Source organism: Notolepis coatsorum (genome assembly GCF_963971535.1).
Source record: "Notolepis coatsorum genome assembly, chromosome: 19".
Lineage (NCBI taxonomy): Eukaryota > Metazoa > Chordata > Actinopteri > Aulopiformes > Paralepididae > Notolepis > Notolepis coatsorum.
The window spans coordinates 91,465,996-91,492,924 of record NC_140183.1 but is presented as its reverse complement, the minus strand read 5'-3'; the positions used below and the strand labels follow the sequence as shown (position 1 = coordinate 91,492,924).

The following is a 26,929-nucleotide window of genomic DNA, read 5'->3' as shown; positions in this document are numbered from 1 at the left end:
CACACATGTATGTGTAAGAATGTGTAATAACTAAGGCTGTCAAAGCTTTATTAACGCATTAACCCACAATTATTTTAACGCCGCTATTTTTTTACCGGCGCTCTTGGGGGGCCACATCAAATGACGTGGCGGGCCGCATTTGGCCCGCGGGCCATGAGTTTGACACCTATGCATTAGACTATTGTGTGATGTCATTATTCAGGCTCATTCTTAACCATCAATATTTGTTCATTTTCTTACTCACCTCTGATATATAATGCCATATTTACTTATTTGCATTTTGCATCTGAAAAAATACAACAATTTAATTTGAAAAATTAGACCAAATTTATGAACTTGAATTAACATTTATTTGTCTCTGCACTTATAAATCAAAAACTAACAAAATAATCTAATGGAAAATAAATAGTTGTATGGCACAACAGCAGCATTTATCAGGATACAGTAAGTAACATTATCATCTGATAATAAAATGAACATAAAATAAATACTTGTATAAATCAAAATAAATAATGTTATAAACAAATGTGCACAGGTAATCAAGAACTGTATGAAAAATAGTAGCAGCATCTTCTTAGAACAACAAGAAGAAAAGTAACTACTGCAGCATGTCACCGACATGCAGACTGGAAGAGCCGGGATTCAAACCACTGACCTCTTTTATCCAAAGCGAGTAGTGACGACTATATTCTCTTCCTCAACTTCTTGCTCTGAGAGCTAGTCACAGTCCCATTCATCCACTGCTCTGCCAAATGGGCTCCAAATGATTTATTTAACAATATCTTGGCGTTTTTACATGGAAGGCAGCCAATGCATCCCTCCTTGGCAAATAACCAGTCATATTTATTTTTCCAAAAGTTCCACTGACTCGGACCCCAGCATTGTGGTGGTTGAGTAGCAGCGCAGTCCAGGTCTAGTGGTGGAGACTCGGGTCTGGCAGTGGCAACCGGCGCGGTAACAATAACAGGCGCACTGCGCACAGGAGCAGCAGAGCTAACACTAGTACTAGCACTAGCAGTGTCAACTTCAGTGACAGTAGCGCTGCTAGCTGCTACACTAACAGCGTCAGTCTTTGGCCTTTTTATAAAACCAACGCTGTCCAGCTTTGTACAGCCTTGCGGCGGGTTGAGCCTTTTTTTTTTTCTTTTTTTTTGGCGGCATGTGGCGTACTGTTTAGTGTTTATGTTTTTAGTTGCAGGACACAGACCGGCAGCTTTCTGTTTACAGCAGCTGCTTGCTGCTTCTTCTTCACTAGGTTGGAGTAGCGTTAAACTCATGGGTGACGCATAGCGGCTTGGAGGTGAAATGCAGCCTATTCCACAACATTAATTACTCAGTTCTTTTAAAAACTGAAAAGAAAAATATGATCTATTAACAATTTATTTAGGTAACATAAATAATACTAATTCGTAAAAAAAAAAAAAAAAAAAATTATATACATTTTTTGAGAGACCCCCACAGGGGGTCTTGACTATGGGGGCTCAGACTATAGCTATGGGGGCTGAGCCCCCATTGGCCCCCTCATAATTCGAACACTGCTCTCATCTGTTCATGTTCCCAGACCAGGAGGAGGAAGAGGGGCAAGATGAATATTTGGACAATAATGGACTAGCGTGGGCACCGACTAACCAGCCGCCACTCGGTGCTGGTGAGGAGGAGGACTGGGAGGCAGAGCTTTGAGGAAGATGCAGAAGACGCCGTTAGCCAGAGAGACGTTAGACCCTGCAGACTCCATGGGTCTGTCTGACGTCTGCCTCCCAGGCTAGAGCAACACATCCCTGCAGGCTCCATGGGTCTGTCTGACGTCTGCCTCCCAGGCTAGAGCAACACATGCAGTGCACGTTTGTGAGCATGACTTGCCTGCCAAAGACTGCAGGTGCAGATGCTATAACCCTTTATCTCATTGTTATAACCCTTTATCTCATTGTTATAACCCTTTATCTCATTGTTATAACCCTTTATCTCATTGTTATAACCCTTTATCTCATTGTACTTCTGTTATATTGCCAGTTCTTTATGTTGTATTAGATGGTATACAATTGACAAAGGGGATCTCATGCAATTAACGTCCGGTCGGAGTGATGTCAGTGTGAGCAGCTGGCGCTGATCTTGTCCCAATTTATTTTAAATTTGTCAAAAGCAAAAACGTGTTTCTATCTATACCAGGTGTATATGAATGCTCAAGATATCATTTTTTTTGCCGTTTTATTTTATGCTGTTCTTTGAAATGCTTATACGATACACGGTAGAGCCTGAATCCAAATCTACAAGGCTGTATTTTATCGGAATCCAGGCCTTTTATTAAATTTTGTATACATTTATTTGAGATTTTTGTTTTGAGATAAATGGTCCCAATTAGGTCCCTTCTTTCATGTCAAATGTATGCTTAATTATAGAATAAGTGACCTGCCTAATTAAGTCTAATGTAATGAAAGATAATCACATTGACATGGGAATGTAATAATAATCATATTTATTATTTGTTGCTTAGTTGGACACCCAATAAAACAAAATGATTGTGAACTGCACATATAAAGTACTTTCCTAATTATTCTGATATTATCATTCTTATTCTGACAGAAACACCATATAAGGAGAGAATATTGTTTTTGGTTGTATATATTTATTGTATTCTGTGCATTGTAGGCCTACACATTTGATCAAGGAGAGAAAAACTGGTGTCGTTGGCTATGTTCACACTTGTGCAAGCCTTATTGATTTATTCTGATTTATTGCTCAGATCAGAATTTTTTGCTTGGCTGTTCTAAATTCTAAATGTGGCTAATATCAGATTCCAGGTTTCACGCTCCTGAACAAATGAACAATAATGATGATGGATGTAAACATGGGGGACACTGAAGTCACAGTGTATGGTTTAATTTACAAGATGATGTGCAGTGGAGGCCAGCTAATTAATACAAATCAGACCTGTATATGATTTAGGACCACCTATGAAAGTGGCCCGAATCAGAATTGAAACGATGATTTGTGCTGTTCACACTGAGCAAAGAAATCTGATTTGGGCCACTTTTACCTGCAGTCTGAACGTAGCCATAGAGACGGAGCAAACTACGCCCTCCGGAGGGGAAACGAAAGAACACACGTCTTCTTTAAACAAGTCAAGAAGAAACATAACAATAAGTTAAGAACAAAACAAGAACACCATAAGGTCCAACAAATTTAAAATAAATGAATGAATGCAAACAAGCTAATGTGTTAGCAAGCTAGTTAACAAAGAAACTTGCAAACATAATATGATAGGCTATAGCATTCTGATTTAATTCAATTTAATGGATGCTAATTCGAAGCTAGCAATGAAGGAACTTTATTTTACCATTAGCAAACAACAACTCACACCCAGAGTTGGCCTTTATTGTTATTGTTGCAGGAGATTTTAATCACTCCAACCTAGTCTGTGCTCCCCAAATTCCACCAACACATCTCTTGCCCCACAAGAGGAGACACGACTTTAAAGTTTAGACCATGTTTACTCAACATAATGGCTGCATACAAAGCTATCCCCCTCCCCCACCTGAGACAATCAGACCACCTTTCTTTGTTCCTTTACCCAAGTACACTCATCAAACGTGTGAAGCCCTCAATTAGAACGTTTTGTTGAGTATGTTTGCCACCCAGGCCACCCTGGACTCCCACCCAGGCCACCCTGGACTCCCACACTGACTTCTGCCGTGACCCCCTCCGTTGTCGATTACATCAACTCCAACATTGACAGTGTCACCACTCTTAAACAAGCTGCAAGTGTCACCACTCTTAAACAAGCTGCAAGTTTCTTTATTAGTTGTCATACAGAAGTACAGAATACTTTTATACAAAATGCTTCTTTCTGTTACGCTCCAGAGACTGCTAGACAAAAATAGATAAGTATAAAATAAGTATAGCAAGTATAAAATAGAAGTCAAGTACATAGACAAAAGTGTTCAGTATATACATATGTACAATGCAGAGTAGAAATAACTGAGGTACAATACAATATACTATACAGTACAAAGCAGAAATGGGATGAGGTACAATTTACAGTAAGGTGTTATGAGGTATGGGTTGTAGTGCAAATTCTTTACCAATAAATATAAAGTGTGTTTAGGTGTTCTTAAGTGGGTAAAGTGGGTGCTGCAGTCAGTTGTTTGTTTAAAGTGAGTGTGTGTGTGTGGATGTGTGTGCTGTGAGTACATTTGATGGTTGTTACATAGCGTTATTGTCATTTAGCATTCTGATGGCCTGAGGATAGAAGCTTCTTCGGAGTCTCTTTGTGCTTGCCATGAGACTCCGGTATCGCTTGCCTGACCGCAGCAGTTCAAAGAGGCAGTTGTTTGGGTGGCTGGAGTCTTTGATAATTCTCTTAGCCTTGGCTCTGCACCGCTTGTTGTAAATGTCCTGGAGAGTGGGAAGCCCCCCTCTAATTGTGCGTTCGGCTGAACGGGCCACTCTCTGTAGTCTGCTACGGTCTTGTGCGGTGCTATTCCCAAACCAGGAGGTGATATTGCCAGTCAGGATGCTCTCTATTGTGCATGAGTAGAAGTTCTTAAGGATCTTCTGACTGACTTGGAACTTCCTTAGGCGCCTGAGGAAGTAGAGGCGTTGCTGTGCCTTCTTCACAACACTGTCAATGTGTGGTCCATGTCAAGTCCTCGGATATGTGGACTCCGAGGTACTTGAAACTGTTCACTCTCTCAACCGGTGCCCTGTCGATGCTGAGGGGGCTGTAGTCCCTGACCCCCGACCTCCTGAAGTCCACAATCATCTCTTTTGTGTAAACAGATGAATGCATTCCCTAATAGAATAGAAATACTTGTATTATCCCGTGGGAAATTTGACACTGCAAATCGCTCAACATTTAAACATTTAGACAGGACAGGTCACGAATTAGAATAATAACACAAATCAATCAAGTTGCCTAGGTTAAGAGTAGAGTAAAATAGGGGGTGGCTACGTGGCATAGTGGGCAAGGCGCTCGCCACGAATGCGGAGACGCTGGGCTCGCCTGTTCGAGCCCAGCGCTCCACATTTGCTTTCAGTTTAGCTGGTCGTCCGTACTAATACACATTGGCCGTATTAGGGGGTGGGAAACTGATGGGTGGGGATCGGGCGTTGTGGACAGCGACTCCTACAAGTCGGTTGGTGCGCCTGCGCAGTAGAATCAGGAAATGTCGGGGGCAGCGTGAGCCTCCCACGTGTTACTCCTCGCCACTGAGAGATCGAGCTGCGCAGGTGAAAAGATGCGACTACTGTTACCTCAAGTACCGGAGGGGACTTGTGCTATGTATGACTTAGTCCACATTGCAGCCGGCTTGTGGGAGGCAAGAAACAGCGTTCGTGACAGGGGAGGGTTGAATTGGATGATACGAAATTGGGATGGGAGAAAATGTAGAAAATGGCAGAAAAAGTGGATCAAAACAAAAAAAAATAGTAGAGTAAAATAGAATAAAAATGAAATAAAATATACAGAAATAAATACAGTAAAAATACACTGAGCATGGGGGAAGGGGGGGTGGGTACAGGTAGTAAAAAAAAAACAGCAGTGTAAACAATTTGGTCAATATAATTTAACTATTGTAATGGGAATTATTAAAGGACAAACGATGAGCCGTTTACATTAATCATTCTGAGTCATTATTAATAATAATAAGAAGGTTTATTTAATAAAGAAAGTTCATGACAGCGTGGCCACGCTGCCAGGCCAGTCACCCGCCAGAGACAGACATGTTTACCCACTAGCGTCTGACAGGGACTGACCTAGAGGCCTGGTCAGACATACAATTGAATACATGAAATTACGTAGAAGAAAACAAAATGGCTGGTTAGAGAAATTAATAATACGACTATGTTATGGCTAAGCCTGGAAGGAAAACAGCTCCATCTTACAGTTCCCATGACCTTGGGTTATGGCTCTATGGCTGGTAGAAACAGCAACTTCGTTATGACTGATGAATGATAGAGTAATCTTAAAGAGACATACACACATTAACCAGTAAATCTGGTCAGACTGAAACTCAAGCTGTATGACATGATAAAATAACAGAGACTCATAATGACATGATAATATATTCCACGACAGTTCCCTCCTCTTGATAATTATTAATCACAATCATTATCATTTCATAAAGACAACAAAAAATATTATCATTCAAACACAGATTCTAATAACCCAGCAAAAACAATTTTTATTATCTAAAAAACAGTCACTAGAGGGAGAACGAAATCCACGATCAATGAATGATGACGGATGACAGGTAAACAGGTGGTCTCCGGCAAAACCCCTGTCTGGATGGTCGGGATTTCACAACACAGTGTCCAGGCTCTGGGCGGTCAAGGGTGCAGAATACAGATATCACCAACCACCAGGCTGGAAAGAACACAACAAAACCCAGGAAAGTATTTTGCCGAACAATAACAATTCCCCCCGCAGAGGAGAGACTCAAGGCTGCTACTCCCCAGAGCAAAGAGATGGCACAAACCAAAACAAACTTGCAAAATTAATGAAACATAATGCAGAGGCAGTGTTCCCAAAACAAAATTTCTGAGATAATGTAATGTGATGTGGGTCAGACTTGCCTCTTAATCAGTTGTTGAATCTCAGGCAGGTCCCCCCTCTCCTCGCACCAAACACCCCCGGGCCGACCCAGTCCGATGGTTCCCTCGTCGTTGCCGATGGACCTGTTCTCTCGCACTGCCCCTGGTTCAGTTAGGATTGAACTGTCTTAGTTCTTTATCTTCGGCCAATGACTCGGCCAGTGATGGCCCAGCTGTGGTCAGCTGTTGGGCAGTGTCTGATGTAGCTCATAGCTGCGTCGTTGTGTCCAGCTGCAGGCCAGAGCAGGCTGGCATATACCTCTCCGGGCACAGCTTCCTCTCACTGGGCAGTAGTAGGGCCGGCGGGCATTGGTTTGGCACAGAGATGGAGGACCCCCCCTGAGAAACTACAAAGGAGAGGGGTACATACATAGGTGTATGTGGGAGAGAAAAGACAAAAGAGAGATATGAGTGGCTGGCTGTAATCTCACTATTCCAATCTCTTTTTTTTTTTTTTTTTTTTTTCTCAGCCACGCTTAAAAAACATTTGCCCGTTATCACACATTATAGACAGTTATCCACTAAAACGGTAGAAAGGGTCCACTCCAGGCTTGAAGTTAGGACATTCTATAGTACCTCGATCAGCTCCAACGAGCAGGCAGATTCCCTAAGTCATGACAACAACAAACAACGTCTCTAAGAGTCTCGTCGGCAAACAGGTCATAATGATTTCTGCAGGTCACATGAAATTAGATGATGGCCGTTGCTAGCAGCTACTATAAACATGCAAGTACTGAACAGGTCAAAACAGACTGAATGGCAAATGACGGGTAGGTCTGAAAAACATAGGTAAATTCTCCCGACTCACAGTCCCGCGTTCCCGCCTCTTGTGAGAAAAAAAAACCCTTATAGTACAGACAAACAAAAATGGAATTAACCCTCAGAGCACTGCCTCCCTTGTCCATGACCCCATGAGAAAGTACCCTTATACCCTAGTTCTTACCAGGTAAAATAATTAAAGATAATCAACCCCTGTGGAACATACTGATTCTTTTTCCTTTACACCTATTCACAGCGTTCCAAAGGGCCCTTTAAAACCCCAAAACAAATCCTCTCTCAGGATCACACAGCTATCTCCCTCTACTAACAGCCCTCATTTACAATCCCACAGCGCAGTCCAATTCCTGCCCCTATGTGAAAAAGCCAAATACAGAGCCTGCAGAGCGAAACTAGCGCTATATATAATTTTGAAGCCCAAAAAACCCCCACCCCTCTTCTTCGGGATGCAGACTTGAACTCAACATATTTTATTATACTCGTGGTAGGCCCCCGCACCCCGTCTATAAGGCACGAGCCTAATCCCTGCCTAATACATTCGGGACGTACCAAGATTGAGAAACTATAGAAAAACCATCGCCAGTCTACCAAGCACAGTAATACACCAATACAATGAAAAAAAAAAACCACTGCAGAGCACATAGTAATATACATTTAAAAAATAGCTCTGACCGGCACCATGTTCTAGTTTAGACCTCTAATTATAAATTTAAAAACAAAAAATGTTTTAAACAGAAATCAGAATGTCAACAGCTCACGAGTGTTCCTTATCACGCGTCCCCAAGGTTCATGCCGGAGGTGACAGCCAAGCGGACGGCGCAGCTGGTTCTCTCCCCTCGGTGTCTCGCACGGAGGAGCCTCGAGACAGCGCTCCCCCGGAATTCCAGGATTCACCCTTTCTGCAGAGTCCGTTTGGCGGCCGACCTCGACACCCATCGGTTAAAAAAAAACATCTCGTCGCCATCTGTAATGGGAATTATTAAAGGACAAACGATGAGCCGTTTACATTAATCATTCTGAGTCATTATTAATAATAATAAGAAGGTTTATTTAATAAAGAAAGTTCATGACAGCGTGGCCACGCTGCCAGGCCAGTCACCCGCCAGAGACAGACATGTTTACCCACTAGCGTCTGACAGGGACTGACCTAGAGGCCTGGTCAGACATACAATTGAATACATGAAATTACGTAGAAGAAAACAAAATGGCTGGTTAGAGAAATTAATAATACGACTATGTTATGGCTAAGCCTGGAAGGAAAACAGCTCCATCTTACAGTTCCCATGACCTTGGGTTATGGCTCTATGGCTGGTAGAAACAGCAACTTCGTTATGACTGATGAATGATAGAGTAATCTTAAAGAGACATACACACATTAACCAGTAAATCTGGTCAGACTGAAACTCAAGCTGTATGACATGATAAAATAACAGAGACTCATAATGACATGATAATATATTCCACGACACTATCACTAAATGAAGCCGTCGCTGCCCCCCGTTTTGGAGCCTGGAGGCCGCTAGTCGCGGCCTCCTGCCACTATTGAGCTGCCGCTCTGTGCTCAGTGATGCAGTGAGGCACAGTGATGCATTGTATAGTTTGATGGCTGTTGGAATGAAGGACTTCCTGTGCCGTTCAGTGCTGCATTTGGGTAGTGTGAGCCTATAACATGCTCCTCCTGTCAGCCAAGTCTGTGTATAGTGGGTGGGTGGGGTTTTCCCTGATGGCCTGGAGCTTAGCAAGGCTCCTCCTCTCCGCCACCCTCGCTAGAGAGTCCAGCTCCACCCCAACCACGCTGCTGGCCTTCCTGACCAGCTTATCCAGCCTGGTTGTGTCCACTGCTCTCAGTCCGCTGCCCCAGCAGGTCACAGCATACAAGAAGGCGCCCGCCACCACCGACTCATAGAACATCCTCAACACCCTTGTACAGACATTGAAGGATCTCAGCCTTGTGAGGAAGTAGAGTCGGCTCTGGCCCTTCTTGTATAGTGCCTCTGCGTGTTTTGACCCGTTCAGTTTGTTGTCGATGTGCACACCGAGGTATTTGTACACCTCCACCATGTCCACATCAACTCCCCTGATGGAAACGGGGGTCACAGGTGCACTCCTCCTCCTCCCCAGCTCCACAACCAGTTCCTTGGTCTTCGCCACATTTAGCTGCAGGTGGTTTTTATCGCACCATGTGACGAAGTCCACTACCAGTTCCCGGTATTCCCGCTCGTCACCGTCCTTTATACATCCCACTATCGCAGAGTCATCAGAAAACTTCTGAAGGTGGCAGGACTCTGACCGATAGTGGAAGTCGTTGGTGTAGACAGTGAAGAGGAAGGGAGAGAGGACTGTCCCCTGCGGGGCCCCGGTGTTGCTGACCAGTCTGTCTGACACCCAGCTCCGTAGGCGCACCTACTGTGGTCTGCCCGTCAGATAGTCAACAACCCAGGACACCAGGGGGGCCTCTACTTGCATCGCCTCCAACTTCTCACCCAGTAGCCCAGGCCTTATGGTATCAAAAGCACTGGAGAAGTCAAAGAACATGACTCTCACAGTGCTCCCCGGCTTGTCTAGGTGAGTGTCGGCTCGGTTCAGCAGGTAGATGACAGCATCCTCTACCCCCAGTCGGGGCTGGTAGGCGGACTGGAGTGGGTCTAGGTGGGGTTTGGTCACCGGGCGGAGTTGCTCCAGGACTAACCTCTCCATGGTCTTCATTATGTGAGAGGTTAGAGCCACCGGCCTGTAGTCCTTGGACGTGCTGGGACGCGGGCACTTGGGGACAGGGACCACACAGGAGGTTTTCCACAGTGTCGGGACTCTCTGCAGCCTCAGGCTCATATTGAATATGAACTGGAGCACATCACACAGCTGAGAGGCACAGGTTTTGAGTACCTTTGGGCTCACCCCATCAGGACCTGCAGCCTTGCCTGCGTGTAACTTGCTCAGCTGTGTACTCACCTGGTCTGCAGAGCCATACCGTGGGGGTCTCAGGTGTTGGGGGGGAGGAGCGGGTCTTCAAGCCACGGGGGGCAGACAGGCTGCACCAGAGATGAGGGGGCGTGGGCAGTTGGGGGGGAGGGAGGGGGTTGCTCGAGTTGAAGGGCTGAGAGGTGTGGGGGTGGGCAGGGCAACTGGAGTAGTGGGGAGGGAGGGGGGCCAGACTGGCCGGGGCCGCTGTATCAAACCTATTGTAAAACAGGTTTAGCTCATTGGCCCGGTCCACATCTCCATCCACTCCCCTTCCCCCTGCCGGTTTAATGCCGGTTATGGTCTGCATTCCAGTCCACACTTGTTTGATGTTATTGTCCTGTATTTGTCTTTGCCCTCTTTGAGGTTGATTCTCAGACGCCCCTGAACTCTTTTGACCTCCTCCCTGTTGCCTGCGTTGAAGGCCCTCTTCTTCTCGTTCAGTAGGGCTTTGATGTGCTTAGTGACATGGCTTGTCACTGGCTTGTTATTAGGGTAGCAGGTAACAGTCCTAGATGGAACATTGGAGTCCACACAAAAGTTGATGTAGTCTGTGATGCACTCTGTGAGCCCATCAATGTCCTCTCCGTGGGGCTCACAGAGTGCCTGCCAGTCTTAATCAGAAGCTGTGGATGAACAGAGGTCCGTACACTACTAAAGGCATGATGTGACACTGCTTTTATATCTGGTGACACGCAGGCCTACTGTTCAGCCAGGGCTCACCTGAATAAGGGAATCAAGTGGGCCAAGCACATCCACAAGCTAAGGGTTGAAGAGCACGTCAACAACACATGTGACCCCAAACGCATGTGGCAGGGCATCCAGGCCATCAGACTACAAACACACCAAAAACTCTCCTGACCCCTCCCTCCCTGATGAGCTCAATTACTTTTATGCCTGCTTTGACAGAGACAACAAGGAGGCGGCCATCAAGGCTGCCCTCCCTGCTCACCTCCAACCCCTCACTCTCTCCCCCACCGACGTGTGTACCGTACTGAGCAGGACTAATGCACGTAAGGCGGCTGGCCCTGATGGCATCCCCGGCCGTGTACTCAGGAACTGTGCTGAGCAGCTGCATATAATCCTTTTTACATATCTGTAGATACCTATATATATCTCTACATATCCCTTATCTAATGGCTGCATTTATATAGCGCTTTTATCCAAAGCACTTTACAATTTGTTCCTCACATTTTACCCATTCACTCACACAGGCAACCATGCAAGGTGCCAACCTGCTCAGGAGCAATTAGGGGTTAAGTGTCTTGTTCAAGGACACTTCGACACGCTGCCCGGGAGGAATGGGAATCGAACCGGGAACCTCCGGATTACCAGATGACTGCTCTACCTACCGAGCCAGTCCCCCTTTACTAGTTACGCTGCTGGCCAGTATGACTACTTACCATATTGTCTTTATACCTGTATCACTGTACATATTTATATTACAACTCTATATACATCTGATTAGTACTACTGTACTCATTTATTTTATACCCAGTTTAATCACCTGTACTGTACATTGTATATACTATTCGTTGTACTGTACTTGTGCTGTATAATTTGAATCTAATCTAATGCTTACCATGACTTGCTGTACACTATTGAATGTCAGGTTGAATGTCAGCTTATGAAAAGTTAGTCCTGGGTTATTTACCCTGTGTTGGTTGCGCATCCAACCATACAGTATATTTTAGGTATTTTTCTTGTTTGCTAGTTGACTGAAATAACAAGGAGTCACTGTCACACAATACAAAGTCAATGGAGAGCGATGGAATGTTTTCCCCTCTGTGTGGGAGGGACGTATTTCTAACTTAAATCCACAAAATCTTTCAGAGATAAATATCTCAGGAAGAGACATTGAACACCAGCAGATTACACTTGAAATCAGAGAGTTTATTGTCCATATAATATTTTATTATTTCTTTCCAAACACAATCTGAATATTCATAAACTCAGTGCACTAGTATACGTATACACTACTAATAAGCCAGCGTTATCATGGCAACTTAAAACACTTGACGGAAGCGATCACATTTTTCGTTACAAAATCTTTTAGTCACAGGGACATACAAAAGGGGAAGTGGTTGGACTGCATTTGGCTTTCATCCCAAGCATCAGACAAGGAGGACCCATGGCTTGTCAAAAGTTGGACATGATGTTGGATTCCCAGACACAGACTTAATCTGAGAAACCAACTGAATAACTAACTTCTACTGGTATGATGAGTAAGGAGGCTTTCTAGGCTTTCTTTCCAGGCACTTAGCGGTAAAAGAAAAGCATACTGTAGGCCAGACGGCAGACAACATTTGGACTGTTCTATTGGTCAGGAAGAGAAACGCTCCTGGTGTCCTGAGCAGATGAGGTACTACTGCAGTGTCGGGTCACGATCTCCCTAACTACAGAATTTAAAATCAACCAAACCTCTACAAACAGACGTTAGGTCAGTAGAGACAGCAAAATAGGGAAAAATCGAGAAAAAGCCATGAAAATAAGTCCTTATATAAAATACACATAATGGTATCAAACTAATCAACTGCCCTGTGTTACCGGTTCAGTGTATTCATGCCACCAGAGCTTTCACTCCGCGCATCTCACCACCTCAAAGAAGCTGCAAACTGGGTTAGGTTGCAATGCACACGTTGTACACATGACCTACGTGGCGCCTTTGAGAGAATAGAGCTTAGTTAAAACACCTTTTCTTTCAACCACAAAAAAACAAACATTTTCATTTACTCCTTCAAACCACTCTACTTCCTTCCAACCCTCAAACTGAAACATACAGGAAAGAAAACTTACAGTCCACTTGCCTTACATAAAATATGGGTAGAATTACGTTTTGTTAGTTCAATTGCAAGGCAGACACTGGCCATTCTAGAAAGTCACCGACTAATGTACTATATACGTGACAAATAAAAGCAAACTCGAAGAACTGGATTAGGAACGAATTAGGGGATCAATTGAGCACCACCGGACCTCACTCTGTCCATACAAGTAGATGAAGTTCTAACTACCATGTACACAGGTATTAATAGAGAAATGTGACATGCAGAACAAGAACAAGAAAAAGGACAATGATGATAAAATGACAGGTGATAAACACCATCCACAAAAAAATGGCACAGGAAAAAAATTGGTTCCTTTTTACAATTACAACCATATTTAAAAAATGATATGGAAATAGAAATGTCTACAAAAAACTCTGTAACAGGAGAAAAAGAAAGTGAATCATGGACCCAGCACCTCCGCAGGGCAGCCATGTTGATCATAGAAAGAAAATAATGAAGAAAGACATTACACATTGGAAATGGAGGAGAACAGGAGAGAAAGGACCATCTACACAGGGTCTCCCTTGGGCCAAAGTGGGCTGATCAACCACCATCTGATCTCGCCGGTCTAAACAGCTGAGAGCAGTTAGTTTAATAGGCCTCTGCCGTGTTTGCTTTCACCTGCCCAGAGTGTGTGAGTCAGCGTTAGATACAGGTGAGGAGACTAGCAGGAAACCTCTTCAGGCTATCGACGATATGGTAGCTCAACAAAGACATGCAAACAGGACTATGGTCTTGAGTAGTTATGGTTTATAGGCACTGGGGGGCGATGTTGTTCCACATCCTGTAGGCGGCGACACCCCTCCTCTCCTCTCATGGTCTTGGTCTTTCTCTCTTAAATCTTGCGGATGGACTGCGCACCGATCTGCGGAGTGGAGAAGAGTCGACTGTAAACGGGCCTGAGTCACAGTCACGGTGCAAACGACCTCTCACATAAGTTGTTCAGCTCTCTCTATGTTCAAAACATTTTGTGTTGTTGATTAGTTGATTTGAATGCCCCTGGTCTTGTTTCAGTTTATATTCCTACAAAAGTAACTCAATCGACCAGCAGAAAAGCTTTATGTTTTAACACTTGACTGGCAAGAAAATAAATAAATAAAACATTTTCTGGGGGGGAAAACATTCATGGTATTTTCCAAAACCTTTTTTGAACATATATTTTTCCATAATGTTTCCAGCCCTGGAAAACTCTTTTCGGTAAATTCCAGTAAACACTCAAACTGACCAGTGAGATGTTGATTCCAGTCAGTTTTTCCACAGTAGCAGGTAACCGGGTCATGATGTCCAGCACCTCTCCGGTCAGCTTGGCCGCTCCCACCTCAGACCCTCCACTGGACACCATGGTGATCTTGTGGGCGGCACAGAGGGGCCTGCTAATCTCCTCAGCCATCTACAACACAGACACACCAGAGTTAAGACACTGAACTACAGTAGGAGTAACCGGCCTGCCTAACTAACTAGCCATATACAACACATCTACAATGGGGAGCCTGATGAAGAGCAGGGAGTCTGAATGGAATGTGTCAATGTAGCAGTCGATCAGGTTTAAATAATTGGGGAAGGAGGCCAAAATAGTGATCACGATCAATATACGATCAAACCCGGTCCTCTTTTCTTGATCCCCCAAACAAAGTTTGTCTGAGGGAAGCAGCAGTCTGAATTAGTGCACTGCAACCTTGCCCAGGCCCGACGGGGCCCGGCCCGGCCCGGCCCGGCGGGTTCGGGCTGGGTAGGGCTTTTTTTTTAATAAATAATTCGGGCTCGGCCGGGCCCGGGCACCGCCGTTTTTTATTTTATTTTTTTATTATTGCGTTTTTTTTTTTTTTTTCATATAACTAGGGTTATATGATAACCTTCGTTTTAAGATTCGCTTTCTCTTTTGCGCCAGAGAAACATTTGGATGTAATTACTGCAGCGCGCAGAGAGAACTCAGGGGACAAGTTCAACTCGATTGGTTGTGTTGGAATATAGCCAGTTGGCGAACGTTTTAATTTGTTCTTGGGATGTATGTAGCTGGTTTTGTTAACGGTGTTCAACGCGTTGCTGACGTCTGGTGAGTGATGTTTACTATTTGCTGGGTCGCGACTGCTACTTGTTTTGTTGTGATTTTCATTACGTTGCTCTGCTCGAAATCTGATTTCTGTTTTCTGTTTGTTTGTTTGACTGAGTAGGCTATTGTGTGTCGTGTGTGTGTGTGTGTGCGTGTGTCAAAGAAGATTCTATAGCCTTCAATAGTATACGTTTTACGAGGCTGATGTGTGACAGTGTGAGTCAGTCTATATAAGCGAGCACTGGGAGAGACGGCATTGCGAAACAGGCTATGTAAATGCTTCTTAGTTTTGTTTATTTATTACGTTCATATAAAACCGTGTTTCGAATATTTAAAACAAATACAAAAAAAATTATATTTTAATAATAATAATTTTTTTCTGGTTTTCACGCGGGCTAGGGCTTAAAATATTATTTACAGTCGGGCTTATTTTCGGGCAGGGCCTGAAGTTCAAGGGCTCGGGCAGGGCTCGGGCTTTATTTCAAGGCCCTTGCAGACCACTAGTCTGAATAGGGATGTCCCGATCAAGCTTTTGTTTGCAGCCAATCCTGATCTGCATAATTTAATATTGAGTATCTGTCGATACAGAGTCCCAGATCCAATATTTGTATTTTTCTAGATAATACAGCTGCACACTTCAATCCAATGTAAGCAGGGCCTTTCTATTGTTGTTTTTTCTGGATTTCTTTAAAAACAACATTTGACCTGCTTTTACCACCTAAAAGGTATGTTGTGTTAATGTGGTCACTACAGGCAGACACAGCCAGTCAGGTTATTAATGTGGTCACTACAGGCAGACACAGCCTGTACCTCTGGACTCCAGTCAGGTTATTAATGTGGTCACTACAGGCAGACACAGCCTCTCCCTCTGGACTCCAGTCAGGTTATTAATGTGGTCACTACAGGCAGACACAGCCCCTCCCTCTGGACTCCAGTCAGGTTATTAATGTGGTCACTACAGGCAGACACAGCCCCTCCCTCTGGACTCCAGTCAGGTTATTAATGTGGTCACTACAGGCAGACACAGCCCCTCCCTCTGGACTCCAGTCAGGTTATTAATGTGGTCACTACAGGCAGACACAGCCCCTCCCTCTGGACTCCAGTCAGGTTATTAATGTGGTCACTACAGGCAGACACAGCCTCTCCCTCTGGACTCCAGTCAGGTTATTAATGTGGTCACTACAGGCAGACACAGCCTGTACCTCTGGACTCCAGTCAGGTTATTAATGTGGTCACTACAGGCAGACTGGGCCTCTCCCTCTGGACTCCAGTCAGGTTATTAATGTGGTCACTACAGGCAGACACAGCCTCTCCCTCTGGACTCCAGTCAGGTTATTAATGTGGTCACTACAGGCAGACACAGCCTGTACCTCTGGACTCCAGTCAGGTTATTAATGTGGTCACTACAGGCAGACACAGCCTGTACCTCTGGACTCCAGTCAGGTTATTAATGTGGTCACTACAGGCAGACACAGCCTGTACCTCTGGACTCCAGTCAGGTTATTAATGTGGTCACTACAGGCAGACTGGGCCTCTCCCTCTGGACTCCAGTCAGGTTATTAATGTGGTCACTACAGGCCGACACAGCCCCTCCCTCTGGACTCCAGTCAGGTTATTAATGTGGTCACTACAGGCCGACACAGCCTCTCCCTCTGGACTCCAGTCAGGTTATTAATGTGGTCACTACAGGCAGACACAGCCTCTCCCTCTGGACTCCAGTCAGGTTATTAATGTGGTCACTACAGGCCGACACAGCCTCTCCCTCTGGACTCCAGTCAGGTTATTAATGTGGTCACTACAGGCAGACACAGCCTCTCCCTCTGGACTCCAGTCAGGTTATTAATGTGGTCACTACAGGCAGACACAGCCCCTCCCTCTGGACTCCAGTCAGGTTATTAATGTGGTCACTACAGGCAGACACAGCCTCTCCCTCTGGACTCCAGTCAGGTTATTAATGTGGTCACTACAGGCAGACACAGCCTCTCCCTCTGGACTCCAGTCAGGTTATTAATGTGGTCACTACAGGCAGACACAGCCTCTCCCTCTGGACTCCAGTCAGGTTATTAATGTGGTCACTACAGGCAGACACAGCCTCTCCCTCTGGACTCCAGTCAGGTTATTAATGTGGTCACTACAGGCAGACACAGCCTCTCCCTCTGGACTCCAGTCAGGTTATTAATGTGGTCACTACAGGCAGACACAGCCTCTCCCTCTGGACTCCAGTCAGGTTATTAATGTGGTCACTACAGGCAGACACAGCCAGTCAGGTTATTAATGTGGTCACTACAGGCAGACACAGCCAGTCAGGTTATTAATGTGGTCACTACAGGCAGACACAGCCAGTCAGGTTATTAATGTGGTCACTACAGGCCGACACAGCCCCTCCCTCTGGACTCCAGTCAGGTTATTAATGTGGTCACTACAGGCCGACACAGCCCCTCCCTCTGGACTCCAGTCAGGTTATTAATGTGGTCACTACAGGCAGACTGGGCCTCTCCCTCTGGACTCCAGTCAGGTTATTAATGTGGTCACTACAGGCAGACACAGCCCCTCCCTCTGGACTCCAGTCAGGTTATTAATGTGGTCACTACAGGCAGACACAGCCTCTCCCTCTGGACTCCAGTCAGGTTATTAATGTGGTCACTACAGGCAGACACAGCCCCTCCCTCTGGACTCCAGTCAGGTTATTAATGTGGTCACTACAGGCAGACACAGCCTCTCCCTCTGGACTCCAGTCAGGTTATTAATGTGGTCACTACAGGCAGACACAGCCTCTCCCTCTGGACTCCAGTCAGGTTATTAATGTGGTCACTACAGGCAGACACAGCCCCTCCCTCTGGACTCCAGTCAGGTTATTAATGTGGTCACTACAGGCAGACACAGCCTCTCCCTCTGGACTCCAGTCAGGTTATTAATGTGGTCACTACAGGCAGACACAGCCTCTCCCTCTGGACTCCAGTCAGGTTATTAATGTGGTCACTACAGGCCGACACAGCCCCTCCCTCTGGACTCCAGTCAGGTTATTAATGTGGTCACTACAGGCAGACACAGCCCCTCCCTCTGGACTCCAGTCAGGTTATTAATGTGGTCACTACAGGCAGACACAGCCTGTACCTCTGGACTCCAGTCAGGTTATTAATGTGGTCACTACAGGCAGACACAGCCTCTCCCTCTGGACTCCAGTCAGGTTATTAATGTGGTCACTACAGGCAGACACAGCCCCTCCCTCTGGACTCCAGTCAGGTTATTAATGTGGTCACTACAGGCCGACACAGCCCCTCCCTCTGGACTCCAGTCAGGTTATTAATGTGGTCACTACAGGCAGACACAGCCTGTACCTCTGGACTCCAGTCAGGTTATTAATGTGGTCACTACAGGCAGACACAGCCTCTCCCTCTGGACTCCAGTCAGGTTATTAATGTGGTCACTACAGGCAGACACAGCCCCTCCCTCTGGACTCCAGTCAGGTTATTAATGTGGTCACTACAGGCAGACACAGCCTCTCCCTCTGGACTCCAGTCAGGTTATTAATGTGGTCACTACAGGCAGACACAGCCCCTCCCTCTGGACTCCAGTCAGGTTATTAATGTGGTCACTACAGGCAGACACAGCCTGTACCTCTGGACTCCAGTCAGGTTATTAATGTGGTCACTACAGGCAGACACAGCCTCTCCCTCTGGACTCCAGTCAGGTTATTAATGTGGTCACTACAGGCAGACACAGCCTCTCCCTCTGGACTCCAGTCAGGTTATTAATGTGGTCACTACAGGCAGACACAGCCCCTCCCTCTGGACTCCAGTCAGGTTATTAATGTGGTCACTACAGGCCGACACAGCCCCTCCCTCTGGACTCCAGTCAGGTTATTAATGTGGTCACTACAGGCAGACACAGCCTGTACCTCTGGACTCCAGTCAGGTTATTAATGTGGTCACTACAGGCAGACACAGCCTCTCCCTCTGGACTCCAGTCAGGTTATTAATGTGGTCACTACAGGCAGACACAGCCCCTCCCTCTGGACTCCAGTCAGGTTATTAATGTGGTCACTACAGGCAGACACAGCCCCTCCCTCTGGACTCCAGTCAGGTTATTAATGTGGTCACTACAGGCAGACACAGCCTCTCCCTCTGGACTCCAGTCAGGTTATTAATGTGGTCACTACAGGCAGACACAGCCTCTCCCTCTGGACTCCAGTCAGGTTATTAATGTGGTCACTACAGGCAGACACAGCCTCTCCCTCTGGACTCCAGTCAGGTTATTAATGTGGTCACTACAGGCAGACACAGCCCCTCCCTCTGGACTCCAGTCAGGTTATTAATGTGGTCACTACAGGCAGACACAGCCTCTCCCTCTGGACTCCAGTCAGGTTATTAATGTGGTCACTACAGGCAGACACAGCCTCTCCCTCTGGACTCCAGTCAGGTTATTTGCTGATGGAATGACCATTTATACCGGTAATTAGAAGAGTAGCAGCTACAACAACATGCCTAGGCGTGTTCCCGCCACACTGTCACACAGTGTGTCACTCACTCCGTTCGCCTAATTATACCCACTTTGCATGAACTGGTTCACACAGTCTACCTGGATCTGTTGAGCTTTTAAAGGTTTCCCAGGTTGACATTTTGTCTTCATCATCTCATAAGAAACCACATGGATTACTGGCTGACTATTCCCTCGTAAAACAGGCAAGAATGAACGATCCTTCCCTGCACCCACTTCTCCACTCCCTGTCTCTCCCTTTCCACTGTGTGTGTGTGTGTGTGCGCGTGGTAGCGTGCATAGCGTAACCTCCCCTCTCACTGACTAAACTGACAAATCCAAACTTCAAATAACCACATTTTCGACCGTTTTCGGCTTGCCATTGCCCCGACTGCTTTGTTGTTGAATCAAGTCAAATTCTAGGTAAGCGTATATTCTGCATGTGAACGTTGACATGAAAAAAAAAAGTAAAAAAAGAAAAGAAAAGTGTATCTCATGTGAATCGATACATGTTTCGGTAAGTACCTTTAAAGTACCGAATTCGGTACCCATCCCTAATATGCAATAAGCCAAAATCGTTCCGGTTGATCTCCTGAAACCCCAAAATCAAAAAGGTATATACCATATACATATGTGTCTTCACAAAATCATTGTTTTAACTCGAAAATGCGATCGTTACCAAAAGCATGTTTTAGGTCCAGTAAAATACGACACTGATCGCTACAAAAACATGTTTTAGGTGCGGTAAAATAGACATAGAATAGACCTTACCTTAGCCAGAAGGTACTCCAAAAAGAATAATCCCAGTGATCCCATCACGATTACTCGTGTATATGTGTATACTCGTGTATATGGGGAAACGATAGGTTTGAGGCGATCAAATCTCTGAGCGATTGCCCTGTCCTGATTCCCTCTGAAGGGTAGGAGTTATTGCAGACACTTGCCACACTAAAGTGGCCCCTTATAAGGCTCTGCACTAAACTATCCCAGTTCAAAAGGTAGGCGATACTGCCACCTGGCAGGATTCGATCATCATTGCAATTTTAACATAGGCAGAGGTGCAAGGGAGACCCAGGGAGCTCCGAGCAAGTGTTTAGAACGGGGATCAAAGGAAAAATATCAAAGGATCAAAACCCAAGTATAGTCTGGTTTGGCGCTCAAGGGTTGGCGACGAAACCAGAGTAAAGTCGGGTTTGGCGCAGAAAGAGTTAAAGGAACACACCAACATTTTGGGAAATTAGCTTACCGTCTTCTCCAGAGAGAGACAAGTAGATAGATACCAGTTTCCTCTCTGTGCGTTCAGTAGAAAGCTATCTGGCTGCATGTTAGCCTAGCTTAGCACAATGAATGGAAGCGGACATGACCGGTTAGCCTAGGCATTGTCCAACTAACACCTCTCCCGAAGGCTAACCGGTCATGTCCGCTTCCATTCATTGTGCTTCCTGTGGAGAAGTTAATTCCATTCGTTTCACCATTTCACATCAGCTAGCTCAGTCACTTGCTGACAGATTTGACGCTATTGCAGTGAAGCTACATACAGCCAATGTTTGGTACGGCGTGATAAACTTAGGACGTTTGCTCGGCAACTCCGCTGAAAAACGGACCCCAGACTGATCTTGGAGGCCCGAACATATCCGGTACCTACACCGGCCAAAATGTCCTCACTTTCCCCAAACAGTTCTAACTTCTTGCGTCCAGAACTGGGCATACTCAAACCAAAACCAAAACAACACACAAACGGACAGTTCCATCTCTGAGACAGAAGACAGACTGACCAATGGTAGCTTCTCCAGCAGCATGTCCACCATGGCCCCTTCCTTGTACTGTTTGAAGGCCTCTGCCTTCTTGGTCATCTGCTCTGCCTCAGCACGGCCCCTAGCCTCCAGGGCGAACGCCTCCGCATCACCCTTCATCTGTGGCACACACACACACACACACACACACACACACACACACACACACACACACACACACACACACACACACACACACACACACACACACACACACACACACACACACACACACACACACACACACACACACACACACACACACACACACACACACACACACACACACACACACACACACACACACACACACACACACACACACACACACACACACACACACACACACACACACACACACACACACACACACACACACACACACACACACACACACACACACACACACACACACACACACACACACACACACACACACACACACACACACACACACACACACACACACACACACACACACACACAGGGGAAGAAGAGGAACTGGTTAACCACCAATCTAGAACAAGAAGCCTGAAGGGTTGCGGTGCGTAGCAGAGACAGTTTACAGAGAGAGACGGAATATGAGTTGATGAGAAACAGACCAAGGGAGTGAAGAACAGGACGCTGTCAAGAGAGAGAGAACGGTGAGCCCTGGCCACAGAAATAAATAAATTGATCACAAAAGAGAGAGAAAGAGGGGGGGGGGGTCAGGTTTGTTTAATCGGTATGTGGGGGGGGGGGGTATCAGCTGTTATGGGTGGAGGGGGGGAGGAAGGAAGGGAGGGGTGAATACAAGGGAGGCAGGTAAATGGACACAAGCCCGTCATCCCTCGGATCAAATGAACACTGCAACGTTTCTCGTTATTAGGGTCACAAGGAGCAGGCGGTGCAGCAACTGAATGAAGACAACTTTGACACATTTGCGTGACATAAGTAGAAAGAGTTCTAACTGCGCGGTTCCAGCCTCCCCTACAAGAAGCGGTACATTACTCAACATGAAATCACATTACATTTCATTCAAATGTGTTTGTTTAGTAAATCATTTTCATTGGCGTTGCTACCACCTTTACTTAAAAATATATATATTCAAAATAAAAATAAACATACATTGTGGGTCATATTTAGGGCTGAAGTGAACAGATTTGATCACGTGGGTTGAGGGTGCCCTGTAGTGAACTAATTTATGGATCGGAAAGACAATTTGTGATGTGAGGGGAAACAAAAAAATGCGGTTTCCGTGGGGATTCCCCCGAGGAGGGAGGGGAGAAATGTTAGTTTTGTTTAAACAAAAACAAATGAGCTTAAACGTGCGGAAGAGGACGGGCAAATCGGGGCAAGGTGAGAAGACTGGACCGTGGCATTAGACAGGAAGTGGTTGAAGAAAGAGAAGTGAGAGCAGATCAGAACTCACTCTGATGGACTCAGCCTCTGCCTCCGCCTCCATGATCATCTGCAGACTGTCAACAGAGAAGAGAGAGCATTCACACACTGCAAGGGATCATATTACTGGTATAACTGGTTGAAAGATCATCCCTGTGTGCTCAAAGGCCTGATTAACACCAGTTACCCCAATGAAGAGGGTTAATTCTCTATTGCATCCGTTAGATCTGGGTGACATTCCTAAAATATATCACATTATTACATGGCGTTTTCACATTCGCCGAAATGCTTGCTTGTGATTGGTCAATAGCGCGCGTCAGAGGTCAGTTATCAGACAATAATGACCGCTGTGGGACAATAATGACCGCTGTGCGCAGCTGTTCGCAATCAAGCCCACTGACACACACTGTTTCAGTGCAATTAGACACTGCCGGTGTTCTGCTGCCGGGGAAGCTGCCGGCGATGACAGGGGGCGGAGCGACGAGCGGAGCCAGAACCAGTGTTGCGAGTCGATGTAAAATGAATTAGGTATATTGTTAGTAAGTTAGCCATGTAATAAGCGGGATAATGTATAGCTATACTCGATCATTGTCGCAAAATAATTGACCTTCACTGACGTTTAAAACACCTCGCTGAGGCGGCTCGGTATTTTAAACTCTGCGTCGGTCAATTATTTAGCGACAATGACCTCGTAGCTATACATTATCCCTTACGTATTATTCTCAATCAAAAATGTATAAGCCAGGGGTTAAAATATGAAACACCTCCCAGCTAGGGGTGGGCGGTATGGGTTAAGGTTTATATCATGGCATATTTCGATTTTTGGACGGTTACGGTATATTCGTTTTTTTTTTATAATAATCATTTAAAAAATAAATCCGGGAGTTAACTGAGGTTTCTACTGGGCTCTTCCATTAGTATTCTGTAATCTGTATATTATAACAAATCTTACATTGAACTTAAGTATTATTGGTCATTGAACTGTCCGCTTGTAGAATATAATCTTTACTCGCACATGTGCTCCTAAATAATTGTTCTGGCTCGCACACATCCATTTTAGTCGCAGATGCGAGTGAAATGCTCACTGTCGAGTCCTGGCTTTAGGCAGAATCACTAATACACAGCGCACGCACACACAATTTTAGAATATTTCAGCTAATGAAGTGAATATTTCAGCTAATGAATCGTCAACTATCCAGTTTGTTTTTATAGTGTAACGTTTGGCTACTTAAAATCATTGAACGTACAGAGAGAGAGAGAGATACAGAGGGGGAGAGAGAGAAAGAGACAGAGGGGGAGAGAGAAAGAGACGGGGGGAGAGAGAAAGACAGGGGGGGAGAGAGAAAGAGGAAAGATCTCTGGTTCCTCTTTCTCTTTTTGAGATGGAGCGCATCATATTAGCTATCTCTGAGTGCTTCGATACGAGCGGCTCCAGGGTCAGTTTAGCTGTTTTGGGACCAGCTTAGTTGACATTAGCAGCTAACATTAGTTCAAGTCATTGAACTGTCAGCTTGTAGGATATACCGTAATCTTTATAATCTTGCACATGTGCTCTTAAATATTTTTTCTGGTTCAAACTTCGCACACGTTTTATTTTTGTCACAAATGCGAGTGAAACGCTCACACCGTCTTAAACCCCGTTCGCTCAACCATTTGTATAACAGTAGGCACCACATCCTTACAGAGGTACTCCGTTATGGAATTTGTAAAGTCCTTCCACCACTTGCTTTTTTGTCACACGGAGCCACTGGAACATGACGTTTGTGTCTGTGGTCTGTGCACATCCGGCAGCAACTCTCAACTCCACATTGCTTGCAGATAATAGTTTTCTGCTCATGGGTCGACTTTTTAAACCCAAATGATGGGATTTCGAACTAATTCTTTGTTCTTTACATTGTAAATGTGAATATTTTCACATTCAAAGAGCCTAAAATTTGCCTTCTACAGTTACATCTGGTAAGAGTCAAATCTCTACTGTGGCATGGATTTCTACTCCCAGCCCCAAATAAAGTCTGTATCAATAAACATAATAACTGGGGATGAGAATGATTGAATGACTAGTCCATTAAAGGCTGGGTGATTTACTAGTCAACACTAAACATTTTTTAGTCAGTTCATCTAAATTGAAGCTACACCAGAACAAAGAAATACATTTTCAGGACTCATTAATAGAATAATCGACGTGAAATGTAACTTACGAGGGGAAATTAAAAAATAATCTACATAAGTCGACTATTTTTAGACCAACTAGTTTATATGTCAGTGACATAACATGGATCAGTGTGATGACGAGCGATGCCGCTTGGCAGCAGGGTGCTCTAGTCCTCACCGCTGGGCCTCGGCCAGCCTCTCCAGACGGTATCTCTCGGCCTCAGCTGGCTTCTTGACCTTGGCCTCCAGCTCCATCTCCTTGCGGGTGATCTCCTGCTCCTGCAGCATGATCTGCTGAGAGCGCTCCACCACCTGGATCTGCATCTTCTCCTCCTCGATGCGCTGCTTGGTCTTGGCCACCTGTCGGAGAGAGAATGTTCAGTCCACTGCCTACTGCAGGGGTTCCTAACCCTTTTTGCTTTTTTAATCTCGACCCCCATGCTGATGTTGGGGAATTTCTATGCCCCCCCCCCCCCCCCATGTTTAAATCCCATGAATGGTTTGTGACTTTCACACTGTAAGCTATTGGTGTTTACTCTGTAATAGACTCAGACTGTAAAAACATCCGTCTATGTGTTTTCCCTTTTCCGGTAATTCGTTTATTAAAAGAAAAGAATTACCAGAAAAATCTGTTGAAGTCTGACATATTTAAATCTCTCTGGCCATAATGGCCAGTGGAAATAATTCCAGAGTGGGCCAAACTGGCTGCTTGATCTCCTCTCCAGTGTGCCAGCAGAGAATGGGTTCTCTTTCTCCGCTGCTGTGGCTCCAGCACCTTGACTCAACAACAAGCTCGGAGGGTCTCTCCATTTAATTAACTTGACTAAATAACACAGGCAACAATCTTCAACAACATGTCAACAACATTATGGCTAAGCTAGTCAGACACTTGAAGTCTCTTGACATTTTGAGAACCATAAAAGTACAAAAATACGACACCCAGCCCTAATGTGTTATACAGATGAAAACCTATTTTATTTGGAATATAATGTATAAGCAAAAGTATATATTATAAAAATATATTATAAATATACATGCCTTGATGATGTCATGCTTTATATGCCTACTTTTCAATGACAAATATTATAAATATACATGCCTTGATGATGTCTTAGAAATTGTTCTTAAGCTCAATAAACAGATAATATTTGATCAGAATTTCTCCGGGACAGGCAAGCTGCATGGCTTCTATATTGAAATTTGTTGGTGAGTTATTACATGTTGAAATAGTGATCAAATAATATAGCAAATAATAAAGGATCCTTTTTATATCAGGGATTTCCTGAAGAAACAGTTGTGATTGGAGTATCAAGAAAAGAGGGCGGGGCTCAATTCCATTTGTACCTGAAGCTGATAGGCCATCTCGGACTCCGCCTTCTTGGTGTTGACCTCCATGTCATAGGCTGCCTTCTTTAGCTCAAAGTCCCTCTGGGCCTTGGCCATCTGGATCTCATTCTTGTATTGGGCCGACACCTTCTCCTGCATGGCATGGGCCTCCTGTAGATACACATGATACACATAATACACATAATACACACACACACACGCACACACACACACACACACACACACACACACACACGAAAAATAACAAGATACATCAGGGTATCTGCCAGTTTCAACAAGTTAAATTGAAGACTTTAAGACCTTTTTAGAGCTAAATGTAATACCAATTTCACAACCATACCAGCAAAAAAACACATAGCGACGCTGAACTGTCACACTTGCGTGCCAATTTAAATTCTTGCGCATTCCATTCAAGCTCTCGCCAGATGCACCAAGCTCCCGATAGCCTCACGAAAACGACTCTCTTCGATACAAGAACATTTAATATATTTAATATTATTTCATCTCCCGACAGCTGGGCTGCCCCCCCCCCCAAAAGATATACCTGTGCAAATTAAATTTAAGCCTTTTTTTTGCCCAGAATT

At 45.1% G+C, this 26,929-nt stretch overlaps 2 protein-coding genes across 2 annotated transcripts in view; one reads left to right on the top strand and one right to left on the bottom strand.

Annotated features, from left to right (window-relative positions):
* henmt1 (HEN methyltransferase 1) overlaps window positions 1–1,680 on the top strand; it is a gene marked incomplete at both ends in the record, with an annotated part of 61,057 nt that extends 59,377 nt beyond the window's left edge. The window contains one exon of the mRNA XM_084336776.1: window positions 1,562–1,680. Coding sequence (XP_084192902.1) covers window positions 1,562–1,680 — 119 coding nt within the window. The remainder of the gene's footprint in view (window positions 1–1,561) is intronic.
* A 10,515-nt stretch (window positions 1,681–12,195) lies between these two features.
* Window positions 12,196–26,929, bottom strand: part of flot1b (flotillin 1b) — a 38,954-nt gene continuing 24,220 nt past the window's right edge. The window contains exons 8-13 of the mRNA XM_084336315.1: window positions 26,343–26,495; window positions 25,177–25,358; window positions 22,879–22,924; window positions 21,450–21,587; window positions 14,374–14,538; window positions 12,196–14,013 (exon numbers count right to left, since the gene is read on the bottom strand). Of these exons, the coding sequence (XP_084192441.1) occupies window positions 13,984–14,013; window positions 14,374–14,538; window positions 21,450–21,587; window positions 22,879–22,924; window positions 25,177–25,358; window positions 26,343–26,495 (714 nt within the window). The 3' untranslated portion in view covers window positions 12,196–13,983. The remainder of the gene's footprint in view (window positions 14,014–14,373; window positions 14,539–21,449; window positions 21,588–22,878; window positions 22,925–25,176; window positions 25,359–26,342; window positions 26,496–26,929) is intronic.